Source organism: Dipodomys merriami, unplaced genomic scaffold, assembly GCF_024711535.1.
Source record: "Dipodomys merriami isolate MVZ:Mamm:240054 unplaced genomic scaffold, mDipMer1.0.p SCAF_29, whole genome shotgun sequence".
In the NCBI taxonomy this organism is placed as follows: Eukaryota; Metazoa; Chordata; class Mammalia; order Rodentia; family Heteromyidae; genus Dipodomys; species Dipodomys merriami.
In genome coordinates, this window is record NW_027204381.1 from 4,865,686 (window position 1) to 4,888,840 (window position 23,155).

At 47.4% G+C, this 23,155-nt stretch overlaps 1 protein-coding gene across 4 annotated transcripts in view; it reads left to right on the forward strand.

Annotated features, from left to right (window-relative positions):
* LOC138838847 (homeobox protein PKNOX2) overlaps nt 1-23,155 on the forward strand; it is a 261,583-nt gene that overhangs the window by 187,298 nt on the left and 51,130 nt on the right. For all 4 annotated transcript variants that reach the window (XM_070038240.1, XM_070038238.1, XM_070038241.1 and 1 more), the window contains one exon: nt 6,339-6,478. In XM_070038240.1, the coding sequence (XP_069894341.1) occupies nt 6,339-6,478 (140 nt within the window). The remainder of the gene's footprint in view (nt 1-6,338; nt 6,479-23,155) is intronic.

Here is a 23,155-nt window from a genome sequence, read left to right on the forward strand (position 1 = left end):
ATGGGACACTGCCCACTCCATGCCTCTCATTTGCTCATTCTACAGGGGGTCTTTAGGCATTGAGGGTTCCACATAAATATCAGACCTGGCCCCTGCCCACAGGGATCCCCCAGTCTAGCAGAGAAAGAGAGAGAGACAAGCAAGCAGACAAGTAGGCCCCAGTGCTGAAGCTTTGGAAACACAGAGCAAAGGGGTTTGCCCATGAGAGCTGCTCTGCCAGCATCCACCAACGGGACAACTGTCCTTCCAGAAGGGGCAGGGGGAGGTAAGAACCATCATTCTTGCGCCTAGAAAACCTAAGAAGGTAAAGTTACATGCCCAAGAAAGTCTGCAGGCGAACTTCTCTCTTCCCACCCACCCTTCCCATGAGGACTGCTCCCCTCACATGCCAGATGAAGAAGAATGGAAAAAAGTCACGTGGGAGAACCCTGAGAATAGTGTTGTGCTAGTAAATGGCACTGTCGGGGCAGGGGTGGAGAAGGCAGGGATAAAGATTTCTACTACTGCCAATTGCCTTGGTTGCCCATTTCAAGTAACCCATTTGTTATCAACCAGCTGGGGAAATTCCTGAACATGTTAACAACTGATATTCCCAGGCCAGATCGAGGCAGCTCCATACAGCCATTTAATAGTCATTCCCTGTCCTGCTCCACTCAGCTTCTCCCCATTGCTCCCACTTTTTAATCAGAGCTGCCCCCTAAACTGACCTCAAGTTACCCCCATCCCAGACCCCTAGCGACAGCTGCAGGTCCTATTCCTTTGAGCACTAGTTCTTGGGAAATGGAGGTCTCTGGGCTAGAAAAAGAAATCTATTTGGAGAGAAGCATTCATCTTCCAAACCTGGAAGATCTGCAGAGTCTGCTGAATCGGCCCCCCTGAGCTACATAAATTTGAGTCATCCTCCTCCTCCGATGAGCCCTTGCTCTCTCCCCACCTTCCCTGCAAGTCACAGCCTCTAGCTGGGGCCCCTGGGGATGCATGCAAATGAGTGCTTTTGATTTTTCCCCTGTGTATTTTTTTCTGTGGCCCAGCAAGGTCTCTTTCCCCTCTCTGCTCCCATCTTTCCCTAAAGAAGGGTCAGCCGAGGGACAAAGGAGCAGTCCTTCATATATTTCTATTTAGACGTTCCTCTTCACAGAAGCCTCTGGAAAGTCCTTTAATGACAGAAGTTACTGAGTGGGCAGAGCAGAGCATGCCAATCCACTGACATTCCATCAGATGAGCGGCGAGGAAGTCACTGTGTCTTGCTTTGTTCCAAGCGTTCATTCCCCAAATCCCATGTTTAATATTCTCAGCCACGCTTCCAGTCTGTGAAGCACTTCTGGGTTTCCAAACCCCTTTTACATTCGATACATTACCTAGCCCAGCCTCTGGCCACCCCTGGGCTGTGGTTGGCTATTATTAAAACATACTCTTTTGGTGTCCAAGAGTGTTGGTATTGGAGGGACTTCACATGGTACCTAGCCTGGTCTCTGCGAAGACTGCCAGCTCAAGAGCAGTCGACTCCAACCTGTGCAAGTCAGGGACTCAGAAACATTGTACAGACTGTCTTCATATGTGTACATATGTATACATACACATATGCTCAACATTGATGGCTCATGCCACTAACTACTCAGGAGGCTGAGATTTGAGGATCGTGGTCCAAAGCCAGCTAGGGTAGGAACCCCAGCAGGAAAGTCTGTGAGACTCTAATTTCCAATTAACTACTAAAAAGCTGGAAATAGCATTGCAGTATAAAGTGGTAGAGCATTAGCCTTGAGCACAAAAGCTCAGGGACAGTGCCAGGACCCTAGTTAAAGCCCCAGGACTAACACTACACACACACACACACACACACACACACACACACACACACACACACACAACACACAACACACACACACATCTGAGTATATGTATGTATATGTATGTGTTCTTTTTATTTAAAGTCATTATACAAAGGGACTTCAATTCAACATGTCAGTTTGTGAGTCCAATGCTTTTTTAAAAAATTATAGTTTTATTATCTTTAAGTAGTTGTGCAAAGGGGTTACAGTTCATGGTAGTTTATGAATGCAATGCATCTTGATCAATGTCACCTTCCATCATTCTCCCTCATCCCTCCTGACCCCACCCATCCCATCAATATTCCTAATTTCGAAGGATATGCATTGAATAGCATGACTGTATTCCCCCCCCCACCACCACCTGCATTGTCTTCTTGTCGTACATTTAACGGTCTGCTTGTAGCATGGCCCTGTGAGGCACATGCACAGACCTGATCTAATCTAATCTTGTTCAGATATATGAAGGAGGTTCTTAGGTCTCCCTGTGTCTCCCTGTTTCCTGAATCTTACTTGTACATTCCAGGTTCCTGCAAGTTTTTCTCACCTGAGATACTATAGAATGCCCTCACAATCCTGGTCAGCTCTCCCCCGCATGTGCTCACATGTTCTTGTTTGGTCAGGGTAGAACAGGCTCAGACCTCCACATTCTGACCTTTGTATCTATTAACGCATCCTCAGACAGCATTGGTTTGTGTTGGCTGGTTCATTTGGGGGCTGATACATTATACCTTCAATATATCAAGCCAGCTATCAACTAAAACACTGCTGCCAAGTACAGTCTTCTGCACTTACATTATTGATTTTTTTGGCCAAAATGGTAGAAGTATTCGATTTTAACTTATTAGATGAAATTTTAATCTTATTAGGTTTAGGGTATTGTCAAAATCTGTAAAAAAGTTTTTTTTTGGATCTAATTTTCATGTCATGTATAAGTTCATTGAGCATTTTCTCAGACATTATCTAAATCACTGATAAAACATTGAAGAAGACGATCTTGAGGGAAATATATGACCCTTTCCTGGAAACTTTCCCTGTAGCTGACATCTGCTCTTTAATTGTCATCCATGGAATGCTCTTTGCTAATTCAAGCAACTGTTCAGACCACATCTCCTTTTGTCTCCCTATGGGAGATGCTTTGCCCAGGTCAATTATACCGTATCTTTCTCATCTGCCAGAATAAGAATCACGCCAAATCCACCAATTGAGCCAGGAATGGTGGTATGCACTTGTAATCCCAGCACTCAGAGGTAGGAGGATCTCAAGTTTGAGACCAATCTGGGCTACATTGTCAGATCTCATCTCAGATAAAAACAAAACAAAACACCACCAATAGAGTTCATGATAGAAGTCATTCATTTTTGTGAGCCCGGTGTTTTGCACAGCGCCTGGTATGTGACTGGGACTCAAGGAGCATGTAGAGAAATGGGCAGCTGCATCAGTGAGTCAATGGATGACTTAGTCCAACCCAGGTTAGCTTGAAAATGTTGAGGATTTCGTTTTGTCTGGATCCACCTTCTTTCTCTGTTTTGAAAACTGGCACACCACTGCCAGCTCCTCGCTTCTTTCTTAGAGCAGCTCTTCCCTACTCGTAAATCCTAAAAAGTTACCAATTCATTTGCTGATGAGAAAATAGCAAAGAAAGTTAAAGGATTGGAGCTGGGAAGGTGGCTTAGGGGTAGAGTGCTTGCCTTGCATGCATAAGGCTCTGGGTTTGATTCCTCAGCACCACATAAGCAGAAAAAGCCAGAAGTGGTGCTGTGGCTCAAGTGGTAGGGTGCTACTAGACCTGAGCTGAAGAGCTGAGAGACAGTGCCCAGACCCAGAGTTCAGGCCCCATGACTGACCAAAAAAAAAAAAGAAAGAAAGAAAGAAAGAAAGAAAGAAAGAAAGTTAAGGGATTTACCCAAGGTCAAACGGCTAATAGAATGAGCCTGTAGGACTCAAGAATTGTCTACTGCTGAATTAGAAGTGCCAAGAAGCTCTGACAAGCACCTTACATGTTGAGCTTGGGAGTAGTCCCCTAACTCAGCCAGGGGTGAAGAGGAAGTTTCTACATACCTATGATACAGCATAATAAAATGTGCTACATACTGTGTGTGTGTGTGTGTGTGTGTGTGTGTGTGTGTGTGTGTGTGTGTGTGTGTGTGTGTGTGTGTGTGTGTGTGTGTGTGTGTGTGTGTGTGCGCGTGCTGGTCCAGAGGCTTGAACTCAGGGCCTGGGTGCTATCCCTGAACTTTTGTGCTTATGGCTAGTGCTCTACCACTTCAGCTACAGCTCCACTTCCAGCTTTTTGCTGATTACTTGGAGATGAAAGTCTTACAGATTTTCCTGTGCAGGCTGGCTTTGAACCACAATCCTCAGATCTCAGCCTGCTGAGTAGCTAGGAATACAGGCACAAGCCATTGGCACCCAGACGAAACGTACTTCTTTTATAGTCTCAACTTCATCCACTCATTGTCACTTGTTAACTCATTGACTCAACAAACATTTATTGAATACTTCTAGTATTAGTCTTTGGGCCTAGGAATACAGTTATTATAGGCCTTCCTCAACTTTAAGTTTTAGGCAACAGTAGGGAAATATGAAATAAGCTAATAGATAGGCATGTAGCATATGGTCATATATCGGACTAAGCAGGAAATGAAGTGAGAAGCAGAGAGGACGGGCTGCATCTGAGCAGAGATACAAGTGAAGCAAGACAAAATATGCAGATGTCCTGGGGATGTGCAAGTCTTCACAGAAATACAACACTTCTTCTGGGAAGGAGGAGCCCAGTCTTATGATGAGCTTTCCAGCTATAAAATTTGTGATTCCTTCCTTCACACCTGATTCATTTATTCATTCACTTATTTTTTTCACCAAATAATTGATTAAGCGTCTATTGTTTTATTAAGTATAATCAGGGGAGTTAACAAATCTTTGCAGCAAGGGACAGATAGGTGTGTTCGGGAGGACAACACAGCATGTCAAGAGCTATCATGGTGCTAGAGACAGGTTGATAGAGACATGTCATAGAGACATGCCCTCCTGGGGATCTATCTGACTGAAGTCAATATAATATAAAAGCATGAAATTCTTGTCATGATGGTTTTCACCTTGCAATACTGGGGTTTGAACTCAGGGCCTGCCTGATACTTTCTAGGCTAGTGCAGTACCACTGAACCACATCTCCAGCCCTCACACTGATTATTTATTAGATAGGGTTTTCTTTAGATAGGGCCGTGATCCGCCTATTTTACACTTCTCATCAAAGGTGAGCTGATAGGCATATGCCACTAAGCCATTCCTTCCACTGAGATGGAATCTCCTCGACTTTTCTTCATTGTCTGGCCTCCCCCAGAGCTAGGATGTCAGACCCGAACCACTGTACCAGCTATTTGTTGAGAAGAGGTTTTGTATGTTTGCTTAGGCTGGCCTCAAACCATAATCCTCCCGATCTCAGCCTTCCTAGTGTAGGTAGGATTACAGCCATTAGCCATTAGAACCCAGTTTCAATTTCTTTAAACTACTGAGCCATATCTTTAAATAAAACCTTAGACAGAAAATCCAATATATAACATTGAAAGGAGTTGCTGTGGTTGGCACTGAATTAGAGGCCTCGGGATACCTTCCAAAACCTAGAGCCTATTATGAAAACCATTTCTCTAAATATGTGTGTGGCCAAGAACAGAAGTCTGTCAATTAAAACCTTATCTTCAAGTGGCCAGGTAAACCAAATTTGGAGAGCTATTCACTCATCAATCAAAACCACTCGAAGCATTACCTCTTGGCTTGTGTTAAAGTGAGTAAGTAAACTGTTGTTCAGCTGAGAACTGATTCAATCACTTTTTCAACTGCTCTTCAAACTCATCAAACTTATTACTGTCTAAGAGACTCATAAGCATAATTTAAAAGGTTCACTGTATATATATATATATATATATATATATATATATATATATATATATATATTTCTGGGCAAAACTCACAGCATTTGCTTTAAGAATCACTAGCAGGGTTGCTAATGGCTCATGCCTGTAATTCTAACTACTCAAGAGGCTAAGAGTTGAGTATCATAGTTTGAAGCTAGCCAGAACAGAAAAGTCCATGAGACTCTTATCTCCACGTAACCAGCCAAGAGCCAGAAGTAGCTATGTGGTTCAAGTGGTAGAGTGCTAGCCTTAAGTGAAAAAGCCAAGCAATAGCACAAGGCCCTGAGTTCAAGTCGCATTACTGGTACACATACACTCTCTCACACACACAAATAAGAAGAATCACCTCTTTCAAAGTATGCTGGGTATTTCTTGGTGTAGGATAGGTTCTAAATTGTTTTCTAGAACATTCTCATTTGAAGAAAGGTTGACTTTTCTTCCCAATGTAGCATACATATCAATGGATGTTCCTTCTGCCCTCATGATTCTCTTGCCCACATTCTCTTTTCCAGACCCAGCACAGGCCACGGAAGACCTCACACTCCAGCTTGGGAGCCTGCCCAGCTAATCTGCCACCTCCCCTTTCTTCCCTCTGTAGATGACGGCAACTGCCCAGCCACCCTCCAAGGCCCAGGCTGTCCACATCTCCGCATCCTCAGCTACCGCCAGCACACCTGTGCCCAGTGCCCCCATTGACCCCCAGGCCCAGCTGGAAGCTGACAAGCGAGCTGTGTACAGGTAGGAGACTCTCCAGCCATGCCAGGAAGCCCCCAGCCTCAGGTGGAGTTCAGCTATAGTGATAAGAACATTGTCAGACCAGAGCTGGGGGGGGGGGGGGTAAGGGCGCGAGGGAATGGAGTTCGTTGTCAGCAGCAATGGCCAGAAACTTCTCTCTCCTCAGTCCCTCTCTCTCAAGGCAATCCAGACCCCCCCCTCAAATAAAACTGTCCAATGTGAGTTGACTCTAACTCTTCTGAAATATCTAATGAGAGATAGGAGGGTCTGGGCAGTGTGTTCCAGAGGAACCCCTTCTCACCTCAGCTGGAGAGGTGAGTCCTAATGAGCATCAGAAATGCTCAGCTCAGCCAACAGGCAGCTTACCCTGCCCCATGTCATCTTCACTCCAACAAGCCCATCAGAGCACTGGACCATCAGATGACTGCCCCATTTTTGACTTGGTATCACACACACTTTGTATTCATGCAAATCACAGAGGGGGCTTAAAACTCCAGAGATGCTAAATCAGTAGGTCCAGCAATAAGGCAAAGGGACATGCAGTTACTATTTTAAGCAGTCTCGGTGAATCTAATACAGCTAGTCCTTGGATCATACTCTGACTCGTGGTGGCTTTTGTGTTATAGCAGTGGGTATTATGTGTGATTCTATAGGTACTGGCACGCTCCTCCCCTTCTCCCCTGACAAAAATGGGGAGGAGAGCAAGCAACTAATTGTTCATCTTGTTCGGTGTCTGTTTCATGTGCCTGAGCCTGGTCCTAATGTCACAGAGGGGAAGGGAAGGCTCAGGGAAGTGTGTAGCTGTCTTGAGATAGGCTGGTGCTTGTGTTTGTGGTTTGGGGAAGTGGATGTGGTCATCTGAGATCAGGCTTGGCTGAGGTTCCAGAAGGGATCTTTGTCATCATTTATTCCTGGGGACCCACATTACTAGGAGTAAGTACCTTAAGTGTGACTCCACTGTTGAGGCTGAACATTCACCATGTGAGTTTCTAGCTTAGCCTGGCTGGAAATGCGTGGCAGCTCATGGCACAAACCTGTGAAGTGAATGTTTCACCTAAGACAAATGAACAGGAAGACAAATATAGAGGAAGATGGATCCTTTTTTTCACTTCACCCCCATCTCCAATGACAATGTCTTTTAAGGTCAGGGTGGTCATTAGTACTGGTATTATCACTAGCATGGGCATTAGTTTTAGTTACTTGGATGAGCTGAGTACCTCTAATGCCAATAGCTGGGAGTCCAGAACAATGACCTGATCCATGGATCCTGGAACCAGGATCTTCTTAGGCCTTACAGAAGTACAAAACACATTCCCTGGCTCCCGTGCCATGCAATGCACAGTCTAGGCCCAGCTGCATGTGATGCAGAGCTCTGCCTTGGACCTTAAGACTCTGGTCACAGCAATAGTCAGGGATACATCTCCCAGTGCAGGACATGTCTGCCTGTCCTCTCTCTCCCCTCCCGCCTTCGTATTTTTCTATTAAACCCTTGCTATTACTATTGCAGGCCTTATGTAGAGCCAGGGGAAAGAGTTTGTCTCTGCAGGAACCAACAGACATGCAAATAAGAAACCAGCTCTGTGTGATCAAGACAACAGGGCAGGCTTGAGGAGTAGGTAGTGTTTGAGTCTGCTCTTTGAGGTTATGAGACTCCACAAGGTGGAGAAATGAGCTGAGACAGACCCTCCAGCCAGCTGGAACCTGGTGTGTAGCCAGAGTAGCTAGTTGTGGAGAGATGGAGCTACAGAGCCACCTGTAAATGTGACTGGGAACTGTGTGGCAGTCTTGTGCTTTTCCACAGAGCCTAAGATGGGAGTACAGTGACATGGTGATTTGAAGGTTCATTGTTGTACTCTCAATTGTCACTGCTCGAAGTACAGTCCATGGACTACAAGGTCCCAGGTAATTCACGTGCATTGTGGGGACTGCTGAGGGTAAAGGTCAGCGGTGAGCGTAGGATCATGGTCAAGAGAGACCCTCTAATTAGTAGTATAATGAAGTTTCTGGAAATCTAAGCATAAGTCTTATCTCTGCTGAGTGCTAGTCTCTCTGATGGCAGAACCAAAGGATTTGGTAACAATTCAGGTATAAGCACCAGGCACTGCATCTGGCACAAAGCAGATGGTCCTTCCAGTGAGTTCCATGGGCTTCAAGGTCTTTTCTGAGATCCTAGGCTCATATTCACTCAAACTAAGCTGCAGAAGAAGTGGATCACTGTCCCTTGAGAGCTGTCTGCCATCATGTCACTTGAAATATGGCCCAGACTCTCTTTCAGCCAACACTTCTTCCTGCCCACCCCACTCCTCAGTTTTACCTTCTCCTATGGCATTGACCAACTCAATAGTATTTAGTGTTTGTCCAGAGTTGGCCTGCAGGCATCTGACCCTGTAGAAGGACATGGAAGGCTGGGCTGGAGCTGACAGGTATACCATTGCTCAGCTTCCTATCCCTCCAGATCTGCTACCTCCCAACCCCTGTGACTCAGGGGTTATCTCCCACAGCCACGCCTCTTCCATTAACACCAGTCACCCCTTTCTGTAGCCATTGCCTAGATGACTGGCCTCCTGTAGGGTCCGGCAATTTTAATTACATATGCCAGCCTAGGGCAGCCTGGTCCTTTCAAAGCACTTCAGAGAGTCTAAGATCCATGTCAATAAATGTAACAAGACCTTTTCCATTCAGATTAGGGCCTCAGCCCTGACTTTTTTGGAAGCCCCCACCAGGCCCCCTCGTAGAACCACAAATGAAGGAAATGGGGGAGGCCGCTCTCTACCCCTTCCAGAAGAGGTAGAGAGGGGCGGTGTAACAAAGGAGAGAGAGAGCCTGCCAGCATCCCAGAGGCTTTATTTGTATATGTGGATGTGTTAATGAAATGTATTGGTGCCCTTCTGATGTGGAGGCTGGGGGTGGGGAGAGCGGAGCCTGTCTTTAATTGGATCATACCAGAGCATCATCTGGGCTAATCAGCAAGGCAACAAGGAGCTCCTGCTCAGATTAATGATTGCAGTCTAATCTGAGCAGATCCCATGATTGGATGCACATCCTGGGTAATTGTGTTTGCGGCCCAGGAGCAATGATGAGAGGGGCCTGAGGAGGGGAGGCCCATGGAGCAGGGAGGGTGGGGAGGAGTCAGAGTGGGGTTAGGGTTAGACAGTGCTCAGTTCTCTCCTGCCTCATACCCACCTTTGGCCATCACATTACCCACCCACCCCCAAAGAAGTTCAAATTTAACTTGGACCACAACACCTCCACCTGTGCAGGCTGCTGGATGAAGGGCAGGTGCCAGGTGCTGCTTGAGAACCAGGGATTAGGTTGCTATACAGAGATGGACCAAGAGGGTGAGGTTAATCCAGTTTTTGCTCCCCCTCCTCCCCTCCAGTCTCCTTCCTTGTTCCCCCTTTGAAGTGAGTGGGTTTCCATGGAAACCGTGATGTCCTGGGGAGCAGAAGAGTGGCCGGGAGCAAGGCTGCCCAGGTGCAGGTGGGGGAGGAGGGCGAGTTTCTCAAAGCCTGTTCTGCTGAGGTATTGACTGTCTCCCCTAGGGCAGGGCCCGGAAAGTGGCTCACTCCAAGCCACAAGGAAGAACTTACCTATTATTGATAAGGAAATGCAGGCTGGAGGCGTACACACACTGAAGAAATAGCCAGGGCTGTTGTGCTTTGTTTTTCCATTAAAAATGCTGGAAAATCAAGATGAAGGATCAGATGGAGGGGGGGCCTGTATAGCCTATATTTCTCCTTGGTGGCATTGCTCATGACAGAATTAATTGGGCTGCATTATTGCGGTTTCTCCTGCTAGATTGTTAACTCTACGAGGACAGGGTATGTGTCTGTCTGTCTATCTGTCTCTCTCATTGCCTTGTTCCCAGCACCTTAACACCATTTCCTAGAGTCAGCAGCTTAGGTGAAGTAGGTGTTGAAAGCCTTGTTGAGGGTTTATTAAGTACGCTAGGTAGTACCCTGTAAATACTCTGAAGTTTTAGGCTGATGTGCAGGCAAAAGCTCCAGGAGCTTTGATGTTCTGATTTGTAGTTTTTGCTGATTTCTGAGATGTAAATTCTCCTACGGTTGGCCATTCCAAACTGCTAACATATGCTTTGGAGCAGAATTAGAATCTGTCTATCTATCTGTCAGTCTATCTACGGTCAGTTGTTATCAGCTCTAAAGTATAGCCAAATTGTTCTCTCTCTCTCTCTCTCTCTCTCTCTCTCTCTCTCTCTCTCTCTCTCTCTCTCTCTCTCTCTCTCTCTCTCTCTCTCTCTCTCTCTCTCTCCCTCCCTCCCTCCCTCCCTCCCTCCCTCCCTCCTGCCCTCCCTCTTTCTCTCTGTGCTAGTCAGTCCTGGGGCTTAAACTCAGGGCTTGGGCATTGTCCTTGAGCTTTATTTTTTCAGGTCCTGGCTTGAACTCAGGGCCTGGATGCTGTCCCTGGGCTTTTCTTTTGCTCAAGACTAGCATTCTCCCACTTGGGCCACACAGCTCCACTTCTGGCTATTTTGGTGGTTAATTGGAGATAAGAGTCTCATGAGCTTTCCTGCCCAGGCTGGCTTGAAACAAAGATCTTCAGATCTCAGCCTCTTGGGTAGCTAGGATTATTGGCTTGAACCACCAGTTCCCAGTTACAGTCTCCATTTTTAACCAGCTAAGCCCTCCCATATGGTGATTCTTTAGAACTGTTACATTTAGCTGTGATCCTGCATTCCTAGTTCTCAGTATCTTCTCTGGTATAAACCTGGGTTCTTAATTTGAAATGTTCTCCCTTAATGACTTAATATTTAGAACAGTGATGGGGATAGAACAAATGCTTTGTAAGTGTCTGAAGTGAAAGTGGTCCACCGGAACCCCAAGACAGTGAATGTTGAAAAGATCCCCCATATCCATCCCAGGGGACCACGCAGAGGCAGGCAGGCACAGGAGAAAGATTATTACAAGGTTTATTAGAGGAGCCATATTCCCCCTGGAGAAGGAGCACATGGCACCCTCCACTATCTTGGGGCAGGAAGTGAGGTAGATGGGAACTCAGGTGGGTCTGGGCAGAGAGAGGGAGGGGCCAGCTGTGAGGAGGGAACTCTAGGGCTGGGAGGAGCTGAGGAACAAAAGATGAGCATAATGCTTACAAATGATATCCTTCAGATTCTGTCCACTGCATCTCTTAACCATCTTCTGGAGAAAAGCAGACTTTCACTCCTAGCTTCTCCACCATGTCCATGTTGCTCCCAAGCTTTCCCTGACTTCTCCGTTGCTTCCAGGCACCTCCAGAAATCCTCTTTTCAAGCCTTCTCCTTTCTGCCTCTTCTTTTTTATCCTAGCTCTCCAAACTTGACCTGCCCATTCCACACATGTAGATCCTATCTGCCCATAAACCATGTGCTCAGAGCTTCTCCCCAGCTATGTGCTACTCCTGAGAGTTCACACCCAATGTCCAGCTCAACTGGGCAAGGCAATGTACATTCCTAAAGCCATGGGCATAGTACAAATTTGCATCTGTTCCATCCAGGCCAGGTTTTTCTCTAATCCACACCTATTTGTGAACAGGACAGACCAGGGCGGAGAGTGTTCAGAGGTTCCCCTGAGACCCTGCTAAAGGTGACTGAAGCCTCTAGCTTGACCCTGACAGTCCTTTAACTCAAGGTGCAAATATAGTCGAGCAGCTGTGCTGGACAGTGGGAGACAGAATAGAGTTCTAGAAACAGATGTGGTGATAAGTCGTTTTCTCACCTTGGGCAGGTTAATCTCCTAGAGGCCAGATTTTCTCAACAGTTGCAAAGAAAACTCTAATCTCCAGAATAAAATGACATAATGTCAGGTATTACCTGTCATGTAGACCAAGTGGGGGTAAGGGAGACTGGAGTTTCTTAAACAGAGGAACAAGCGTGTGCCATTTGAGCTTCTAGTACACTTAGTGAGATGGTTGTCAGGGTTAGAGGGACAGGCTTTGACCTTATATTTGTTTGGTTTGTATTCTGGCTCTACCACTGGACATGTAAGCCTTTCTGTGTCTCAATTTCCTTGTCTGTAAAATGAGACTTAAAAATAGGGCTGGGAAGGTGGCTCAGTGGTAGAGTGCCTGCCTTGCATGCATGAGGCCCTGGGTTCGATTCCTCAGCACCAAATAAGCAGAAAAAGCCGGAAGTGATGCTATGGCTCAAGTGGTAGGGCACTAGCCTTGAGCTGAAGAGCTGAGGGACAGCGCCCAGGCCTGGAGTTCAGGCCTTACAACCGATTTTAAAAAAAAAAAAAAAAAAAAGGACTTAAAAATAATACTGCCTCTTCCTCAGGATTGCCATGAGGATTAGATGAGAGAACTCAAGCAAAGTGTTCAGTAAAGAATCTGGCAGGTGGTAAGCACCTGTGAGGGCTAGCTGCTATTGGGTGTTTGGAAAGATTAAAGCAAGCAAGGCTGAGACTAAGAGGTGAGTTCGGGTGTGATAAATGGGGAAAGGGAAGGTCCCCCAGGCAAGCAATCTTCACACCACAATTCAGTTAAGCGTTTATGGAATCTACCAGGTCTATGTAAAGCATTGTGTTACGTTCTGGAAGGCATTACAGATACAGAAGAAATGTGGGGAGGAGGAAGATCAACATAGAAAGTCGCTGAAATATAAACTTGGCACATATCAAAGGCTTTAAGATCTATTTGTAATTGACCTCAAAGCATCTCCCCAGTCTTGCTGCTTTTCCCAAGGAAAATGAACCCCAAGAGAGTGACGGCCAAGCTGCCTCTCCTGGGACTAGCCTGGTAGATGTTCAGAGAGAAATGACTCCAAGTTCAGGGCTCCACAGGCCTGGGACCTACCGCCCCTGTCCTGTTTAGCAGCTGCCTGGTCGGGACCCTGGGAATCCATACTTTCTAACGAAGTGTCTTTGAGGGAACTCATCTACCCTGTGACCAAAGAGTGTTGTGGCTCCATCCAGGCGACCTGGAGGGTTGACCCTCTGCCTTTGCTAGCAATGTGCGTGGTCATTCTTGGAATGTGCTGGGTGAGGTGGCCCAGTGAGAGCAATGTCACCGTTCCCAGGGAGAAGTCGGGACCAGAGCTCCGGCTTGGGCCTCTGGAATGCTGTGAGCAGATGTTTCCAGCTGTGTCCTTTCACCAGGCTTTCCACACTGGGAGCCCACAGATGCTCTCTGCTCTTTGAAGTAGTTGGCTTCACTGGTATCAAAGATGGCTGGTGGCTGTAGCCAAGGGGTGGGGGTGAGAGTATAACCACATGGAGCCATAATCTAAACAGTGAAACCACACTTAGTTTCACTAATTCCACAGAAAGACTGTTCTCAGCCCTTCCTTCCAACCCCCAAAAGTCCCCATCTCAAGCCCAGCTTCTGTAAGGAAGAAGGTTGCTCTGGAGCAGGTGTGCTCAAAGATGGCGGGCGGCAACTCCTGCTCTTTCCACAACTCATGGGCATGGCCTACCTAGGATCCCAGTCATCCAGGGTCCCTGCTAAGAGCAGGCTCTCCCCTGAGATCCAGGAAGATCTGGAAGCCCAATGACATTTATCCTCTGAGGTCATGTGACGATCAGTTGTAACTGCTGATAGTGCTTGGCACGCAGAAGGATCTCAATGAATGGTAGCAATGTCTGTGTTAAGTGCTATACTGAAGCTGGCCCCTTTATACAAAGGGAAGACAGCAACTGGGCTCCCCACTAATGCAAAATGACTGGGGTGGAGTTAGTACACACAAGCAAGCTGGGGCCTTCAGGCTCTTACAGCCAATGCTACCTTCTTACCTGGGCTCTGTAAGCCTCTGCCTCTCTTTTAACCTTCTCTGTTGCAAGAGAACTTTTCCAGGCACTGGTCCATTTCACGATCAAGTGGAAAGAGTATAGATTACGATCTGGTTCTATCATTGGGGAGGTAGGAAATCATAAGCTTTTTTTTGGGGGGGGGTGTCTGGTCATGGGGCCTGAACTCTGGGCCTGGGCACTGTCCCTCTGCTCTTCAGCTCAAGGCTAGCGCTCTACCACTTGAGCCACAGCACCACTTCCAGCTTTTTTCTTTTTTCTTATGTGGTGCTGAGGAATTGAACCCAGGGCCTCATGCATGCAAGGCAAGCGCTCTACCACTGAGCCACCTTCCCAGCCCGGAAATCATAAGCTTTTGATAAGCTTTCCTACCCTACAAAGTAGACCTTCAATGAGAAAACAAAAGATTTGTAAAAGATGCTAAAGTCCTCTCCAAATACACAGAATTTTTTTGGGGGGGATGGGATTTCCAAAAGAAGTTATCAGACATCAGGTAAGACAGAAATGTTTTGCAGTTTAACTCACTCGATTTGCTTCAGGAAATAGCTTAACTACTCAACATGTCGGTATGCAAATAAGTAAAATGGGCATGATAAAGCTGTTGGAGTGTTCCATGCAATAAGTACATAAAGGAGATCTCATCAACTTACCAAGTGCCTGTGTGTGTGTGTGTGTGTGTGTGTGTGTGTGTGTGTGTGTGTGTGTGTGTGTGTGTGTGTGTGTGTGTTTAATCCCTGACAGTCCTGACAATCTCCCCCTTTATAGGACATTCATTTTGTGGACTGGCTGGATTTCTAGTGACTGGATAAGAACGCTGACTGCCGCTCACTAGCTCACTAATTTCAGGGAAAGACACTTATTTTCTGTGCCTGTTACCTCTCATTATTATGAAGGGACTGGAGATCTCTACCAGGTCTCCTGTTAGGCCCTTTGTATCCTTAACATTCACATGATATGTGTGTGAGTGTGTGTGTGTGTGTGTGTGTGTGTGTGTGTGTGTGTGTGCATGCTGCACATACATGCTTACGAATGAGGGGGTGACATACAGAGCAGGCTGTGACCTGCTTGGGGCTCCATACTTCCTAGGAATGGACCTGTCCACCCACCCAGGAGAAGAAAGCTGGGTTGGAGCCCAGGAACCCTAACAGATGCAGTTCCAATTTAGCAACACGAAGACGTCCTCTCCAAGGCAACCCAGGAGAACATACCGCCCACTGGGCAGGACTAAAAATACACCCGCCTGGTTTCAACGTCACACCTGAAGTAAAAATACATCCAACCAGGGGCTCTGGCTTCTTCTCCCTATCCCACTCTGTTCTCTCCATCTGGTGCTTTGAGGGGAGGGGAAATCGAGGGCCAGGCAGGCACCTTTCTTCACGTGCTCCACAGCAGAGCCCGGAGCGGATGGGTCTTTTGTGGCAACTGTGGCTAGAAGCTGGCAGATGGCAAAATTGGAGGCAGGTGCCACTGTAAGGAGGGATTCTAGGCTTGAAAGAATGTTGGGGTGATGTCTCAGAGCCTTCACCCCCATAGCCATTGCCTGTTTCATGCATTCATTCATTTCCACTCATTGATCCACTGAACCTTTGTGGAGCCTCTCGTGTGTCACACACTGTCCCTAATTCCTGGGAATTCAGAAAGAGATCGGATGGGGTCAGGGACTATAGTTACCTTGTAATAAGGAAGACAGATTGTGCTCAAACGGCTGTGGTTTGTAGGATATAGTAAATGACCTAAGGGAATAAAAATAAATTCTTACTGGCAATGATTTTTTTTTTGTTAAAGAAAAAGAAGTGGGTTTTCTTTTTTGTTTTTGTTTTTCTTTTCTTTTCTTTTTTTTACTTATTTATTTGTTGGTCGTAGGGTTTGAACTCAGTGTCTGGGCGCTGTCCCTAAGCTGTTTTGCTCAAGGCTTGTACTCCACCATTTTGAGCCACAGCACTACTTCTGGTTTTCTGGTGGACTTTCCTACCTGGGCTGGCTTTGAACTGTGATCCTCAGATCTCAGCCTCCTGAGTTGCTAGTGTTACAGGCATGAGCCACCAGTGCCTGGCTGAAAATTAAGTTTTGAGGTTGTTTTTTTTGTTTTTGTTTTAGTTTTTTTTTCCAGTCCTGAGGCTTAAGCACAGGGCCTTGTGCACTGTCCCTGAACCTCTTTGTGTTCAAAGCTAGTGCTCTACTCCTTGAGCCACAGCACTACTTCCAGTTTTTTCTGAGTAGTTTATTGGAGCTAAGAGTCTCATGGATTTTCCTGCCTGGGCTGTCTATGAAAAGATGTTAAGGAAGGGTTGGAAAGTGGGGTCTAGGATATTGTCTGTTTCTATTATATGAGTTGTCTCTGGCCTGGGTCACTAGAAATAAGGAATCAAAATGCCAGACCCTGGGCAGAGTTTCAGGAAGGCAGACCTTTAAGACTTGAGAACCACTGTGTATCTGCAGAGAGTAGGAAGTAGCTGGAGTAGCAGCTCCACCCTTATTTACATCCCTTCCTCCATCCCTCTGGCCAACAGTGTCCTCTGGAGAGGATTGACCATGACTAGACTTCTGACCCCACTGTGTCATCACCAAAAATCTCTACCCAGAAAGCTGGGTGCTGGTGGCTCATGCCTAAAATCTTTACTATTCAGAAGGCTGAGAGCTGAGCATTGAACTTTGAAGCCAGCCTGGGCAGTAAAGTCCATGAGACTCTTATCTCCAATAAACTACCCCCCAAAAAAAGTCAGAAGTGGAATTCTGGTTCAAGTGGTAGAATGCTAGCCTTGAGCAAAACAAGCTCAAGGATAGTGCCCAAGCCTTGAGTTCAAGCACGCGCACACACACACACACACACACACACACACACACACACACACACACACACACACACACACACACACACACACAATCTCTACCTAGAAATCTTAGTCTGCTACAAGTATATCCCACCTATTGGATCATCATCCTTGCCCCAACTAGTAAGGGGCTCTGTTCCCCGCCCCACCCCAGTTCCCTTCAGAAGGAGCAAGAAGGAGGAAGGGAGAAAAGGAGAGAGCAATAGAGGGAGTTTGATTGGTTGATTATAAACGTATAGGAATGTGACAGTGACACCTGCCTTCTGAATAACGAATGCAAAGCTAATCATTTTTAAATACTTTATGAATGCCCCTCACAAGGAACCCAGAGGTGTCAGGAGGGGCAAGGTGCTGCTTCTGGACTCCCTTCTTCCACCATTCATCCGCAGGATGAATCTGTGCAGGGGGAGCCTAGGGGCGCCAAGGGCAGCCACAGAGAGAAAAGATGGACAGCCTAGGCAGGCGACCACACACTTGGCTGGACTCATAATTGAGGTCTATAACATGGCCAAGGTCACAAGGAAAAGGATGGCTGAGAGACTCAGAAGGGACAGAGTGGCATGAATCACAAGGTTTATTATCCAGAAAGAGCTCTCCACACTACTGTTCCCTGTCTGGGACCATGCCCACACCCTCTCCCTAGTCTGTGGTCACTTGTTTTTGACTACGTGCCTGCTCTCTCCATTACTCTTAATCTTGGCATCATAGCTTCTCTGAAGCCCTGTGCTTTTTTCATTCTTTCTTTATTCCCCGCCCCCACCTCTCTCCTTCTACTCCATCCCTAAGCAGGAAGAAATGTTTTACATTAAAAACAAAAACACAATATGGTTGTCCAAGGAAGAAGGAAGGGAAATGGTTGAAAGGACATGAGCTCCACCCCCACAGCTCATATTTAACTTCAAGTTCGATGTGAATGTAAGAAGTACCAGGACGTGGTCTTTGAGAAACCATCAGTTTACAATGACATTATCTCACCTGCAGAGGCTGCTCAGGAGCCTATTGGAACTGAAGAAGTGTGTGTGTGTGGGGGGGGGGGTGTATGTTGGTACTGGGGCTTGAACTCTGGGTCTGACTAATGTTCCTTAGTTTTTAGGGTTTTGTTTTTTGTTTTTTCTCAAGGCTGGCACCTAATCACTTGAGCTACAGCTCCATTTCTGGTGGTTATATGGAGAGAAGAATCTTTTTTGGGGGGGAGGGGGTCCAGTCGTGGGCCTGAACTATAGGCCTGGGCACTGTCCCTCAGCTCTTCAGCTTAAGGCTAACGCTCTACCACTTGAGCCACAGTGCCACTTCGAGCTCTTTTCTTTTTTGCTTATGTGGTGCTGAGGAATCGAACCCAGGGCCTCATGCATGCAAGGCAAGCGCTCTACTGAGCCACCTTCCCAGCCCGAGAGAAGAATCTTACGGTCTGTCCTGCCTAGGTTGGCTTCAAACCATGATCTTCAGATCTCAGCTTCTTGAATAGGTAGAATTACAGGCATGAGCCACAGATGCCTGGCCTGAAGAAACTCTTGACCCCGACAGGCAGTGTGTTGGGGGTGGTCAGAACTCCTAAAAAGGGCTGCAGCCATCATCCTGCTCTATCCCTGCTCTCTCTGCTTTCCTAGGGGTGGCCCCATGTATCTTAACCCCCAGACTGGGCACTCCAAGCTAACAAATTTGGGTGATGTAGAAAACATGAAAGCAGAAATGTCAGAAGTAATTAAACCAAACGATGGCTTAAACCCCTGTAGAAATCAACACATCCGGTTTAATCACCTGCTTAAGCTAGCACAAGGCTGCAATTCTATGGAGAGGGCTTCTTTATTTCTTTGGATCGTTAACAGGAACTGCATATCTTGAGCTAGATTTTAGTTCTGATGCTCCTGGGGAGAGGTGATGAGGGTGGGGGCAGGGCGGGGGGGGGGGGAGGGGAGCCCAAGAAAGAAAAAAATAAAGAAATAATAAAATATTATTTGAGATCCTCTCTTCTTCCCCTCTCCCCGAGCCCAGCCTGTCCCTTCCTTCCTCCTGCCCCTGTCCACGCTCCCAGCGCCCAGGCAAAGGCACAGTGCTGAATGTGCTAAATTAGGCCATTAGAGAAATTCATTTCTCTTTATTAGTCTGTGTCAAATCCTTTTTATTAGTGGCTGGAAACGACCTCTCTTCTGCAGTAAAATGTCATGCCAGTTCACTCCTTTTATTTGTTCTGCACTGACGAGGCTCAAACTCTCACTGAATTAGTGTAGTGAGATTTATTTCCTCCAAATTTTGAACGGCTTAAGAGAGATTGAGGTGGAGGGGGGCAGTCGCACGGGAAGTGGCCGGGGGTTGGAGGGAAGCCGAGCAGGGGAAGGGGTCTTGGAGGAAGAAGGTGAGCTCTTGTGGAGGTTAAATGTCCTCAGCTCTTTGGAGAGTCTAATGACCATCTCTCCCATCTTGTACATTGTCTTCTGGGCACTGGAGGCCTGGTTCTGTATTCCAGATTAGCTCCTGGAGGATGTGATCCAATATGGAAGAGGCCTGGGCAGAGGGAAGAGGAGTTCCTTAAAAGCCATGTTTTGGGTCAAGGGATGTGGAGAAGAGGGTGTCAGTGATTCAGGGCTTTGTCTGGCAGGTGTGAGGCCTTGGATTTGATCCCCAGCACCATCCCCACCTCAAAAAAATATTCTAGCTGGGTAAAATGAGATTCCCAAAAGCCAAGACCCCACCTCTACTGGGAAATCTCTCCCCTTGTCCTATCCCTGCCTCAACTAGGGACGTTCCTGTCATCAGCGACACCCATGCCAGCTCTCACACATCCTGCAGTATTCACAGGGGGGCCCTGAACCTGCCACCAAGACTTCTGGGAAGGACTCCTCAAGCTGGCTGCTGGTGGCTCACACCTGGGGTCCTAGCTACTCAGGAGGCTAAGATCTGTGGATTGCGGTTTGAGGCCAGCTCAGGCAGAAAATCCAGGAGACCCTTATCTCCAATGAACCACCAAAAACTAGAAATGGAGCTGTAGCTTACGTGGCAGAGCACGAAAGTTCAGAGACAGTGCTCAGACCAATTTCAAGCCCCAGGACTGGGAAAGAGAGAAAGAAAGAAAAAAAGGGAGGGAGGGAAAGAGAGGGAGGGAAGGAGGGAGGGAGGGAACAAAGGACTCCTCAAGCAGGGTGCTGGTTTCTTATCTACTTTGTGGGGTGGGGGGCAGGGAAGGTAACTCTTAGCCCAAGAACAGGCTGGGCAGCCGGAAAAGGAGCTAAGCACTAGGCACTGGGCCAACATCTGCAGCCCCAGAGTCCAGCAGCATCCACTCCCAAGATGGCAGCTAAGCAGGTAGCCGTGATCCAGGACAGAGTGCAAGCCACAGGCAGCTACCATGGCCTGGTATAGTTCATGTGAAAGGTTGTTGATAAACTCAGCAGTCATCTGGTGTCAGTGGAAGTAACCAGTTGCAGGAATCTAGGAAGAGTGGGGAATGAGGAGAAAGGATTGGGTGCTGACGACACTGCTCATGCCCTTCCTTCCTGACTGCCCCCAGTGGTCAGGTGAGGAAGAGGGCACCAGGCCAGCCCCATGAAGGCTACCCCGTGCTCCATGGCCCCTTAGTCAACTTGGGGAGAAGGACAAGTGGCAGTTTCTCTTTTCCAGAGTGATCCATAAGTCATAGCAAATATACCAAGAGAGTGTTGAGGTACAGTGTTAGTGGTACAGTACTTGCCTAAGCATGTGAAGTCTCTGTGTTCCATCCTCAGTATCATAAAACAAGACTCAAATATGTGGCAGGCACTGCCACATATTTACAGGTCTCACACCTGTAATCCTAGCTCTTCAGGAGGCTGAGATCTGAGGACTGCAGTTCAAAGCCAGCCCAGTCAGAAAGGTACATGGAACTCTTTGTCTCCAATAAACCAGCGAAAAGCTGGAAGTGAAGGTATGACTCAAGCGGAAGAGCACTACCTTCAATGCAAAAGTCATCTGAGAGCTCAAAATCCTGAATTCAAGCCCCAATACTGACACAGAACAAGAAAAGGTCCATATATGGCCCCTGGGAGATATGACACCTGAGAATTATAAAATAGACCCAGGTAGCTGTGCCCAAGAGGTGAACATTGTCCCAAGGGTGTATGACGATGTCTTCCACCCCAACCCCACAGGCCCCGCCCTGCCTGAGAGCCTCTTCCACCTCATCTCCTCCAACCCCTCCTACCCACCTCACTCCAACACACCCAGCTCGTTTTTGTACCCAAAGCCTGCCAAGCTCACCCCCATCTCAGGGCTTCGCTTTACCCCCTGCACTTTGCATGGCTTTTCTTCTCACCATGTAAAGCTTGACTTAAATGTCACCTCCTCAGAGAGACCCTCTGTGACCACTTCGAGAGAAGCTGCTCCCCTCTTCAGGGACAAGGCAATAAGCAGAGGAGACACTCTCTTCTCTCTGATTCTAGTGCTCTGAGCTGGGGAGACTTAATCCCTGCAGGCCCCACCTGAGTACCCCACTTGTTACCCATACTGTGTACACAGACCTCATAGCTCCACATATATACTGCATACAGTAGGGCAGAGCCATCCACACACCATCTTCGTGGTACCCCAAATCTGCCCTAAATCCAACTGCATGCACGCAGCCCTATATGCATATGCGTGTACATAGTGGATCTACACAATGTTGTGTGCACACAATGAAAAAGACATGGGACACCACACAACCCTTACACCCCTGCTCTGTCAACAGCCTGCATTCAACTCCAGTGCACACATCTGCATTTACACACACACACACACACACACACACACACACACACACACACACACACACACACACACACACACACACACACACACACACACACACACACACACACACACACCATTTCCTCTGTAGCAGCTGCCCACCCTCCTTCCCGCCATTGAGAAAGGAATTGTGCGGTGACCGTGGCTGCCGTGGGTTGGGGTGGGGGGCTGCACCCCCACCACCTGGCACGATGCTGCGGATTATTAGTTCCTGGTAATTTAGTGCCCTTGTACAGAGTCGATTTGTGCCTTTCATTCCTAATTGATCTAGTGGCTGTTTAAATGGCAGCAGGCATCTGTTGAGAGTAGGAAGGTTCATAAGGCGCAATAATTCATAACACCGTCTGGAATTTGCCTTTCATGGCCCTCAGCTAAACCACTGCAGGGCTCTGCTTAAATTACAGCCACTGAGGCTTTCTTTGGTATTCCACTCAGGGCCAGGAGAATCTTGCATTAAACTGGGATCAGGTTAGATTAGACTATAATATGCTGCAGTATTACTGGCTGCAAATGAAGACTTACACTGGAATTTAACCCCTTCACCTGGTACTCTCTTTGTCTTCAGCCAGATGGCTGAACTCACCCATTGTTTTGCTTTGCCAGAGCTCAATAGATCTTCTGCCCATTTGCAGATGAGCCACCCTTAAATGTTGACCCTCTTTGCTGCAGAGAAGACACTCAGCCTGCTACAGTCTTGGGGCCCAGGAATTTATGAATCAGCTCCCAAAACCAGGGCCAGTCAGGGAGAAAGTGCCTCCTGCATAGTCCCACAGCTCATTCAAAGCAGGATTTATCTCCCTTCATCTCTTCTCACCCCTGCTCACCCTAAGGCTGAGGAGGAAGGCGGGTGTCTAATATGAATGTGGGTGAGGTAGGAATAGGGGTAAGCTCTGAGTGTCTTTTGTGATGGGGAGGGCAGTACTGGAACTTGAACTCAGGGCCCAGACACTGTTCCTATGTGTTTGTTTTTTGTTGCTGTTTGTTTTTTGTCAGTTGTGGGCTTGAACTCTGGGCCTGGGGCTGTCCCTTGGCTCTTCAGCTCAAGGCGAATGCTCTACCACTTGGGACACAGCACCACTTCTGGTTTTCTAGTGGTTAATTGGAGATAAGAGTCTCACAGACTTTCCTGCCCAGGCTGGCTTTGAACCGTGAACCTTAGATCTCAGCCTCCTGAGTGTGAGCCACTAGCGTTGTTGATTTTACTCAAAGCTGAGTTCTACCACTTGAGCCACTACTGGAGCGTCCACTTCTGGCTTTGGGTGATTAATTGGAGTCTGCCTGGGCTAGCTTCGATCTGAGATCCTCAGATCTCAGTTTCCTGAGTAGCTAAGATCCCAGGCACAGGCCAC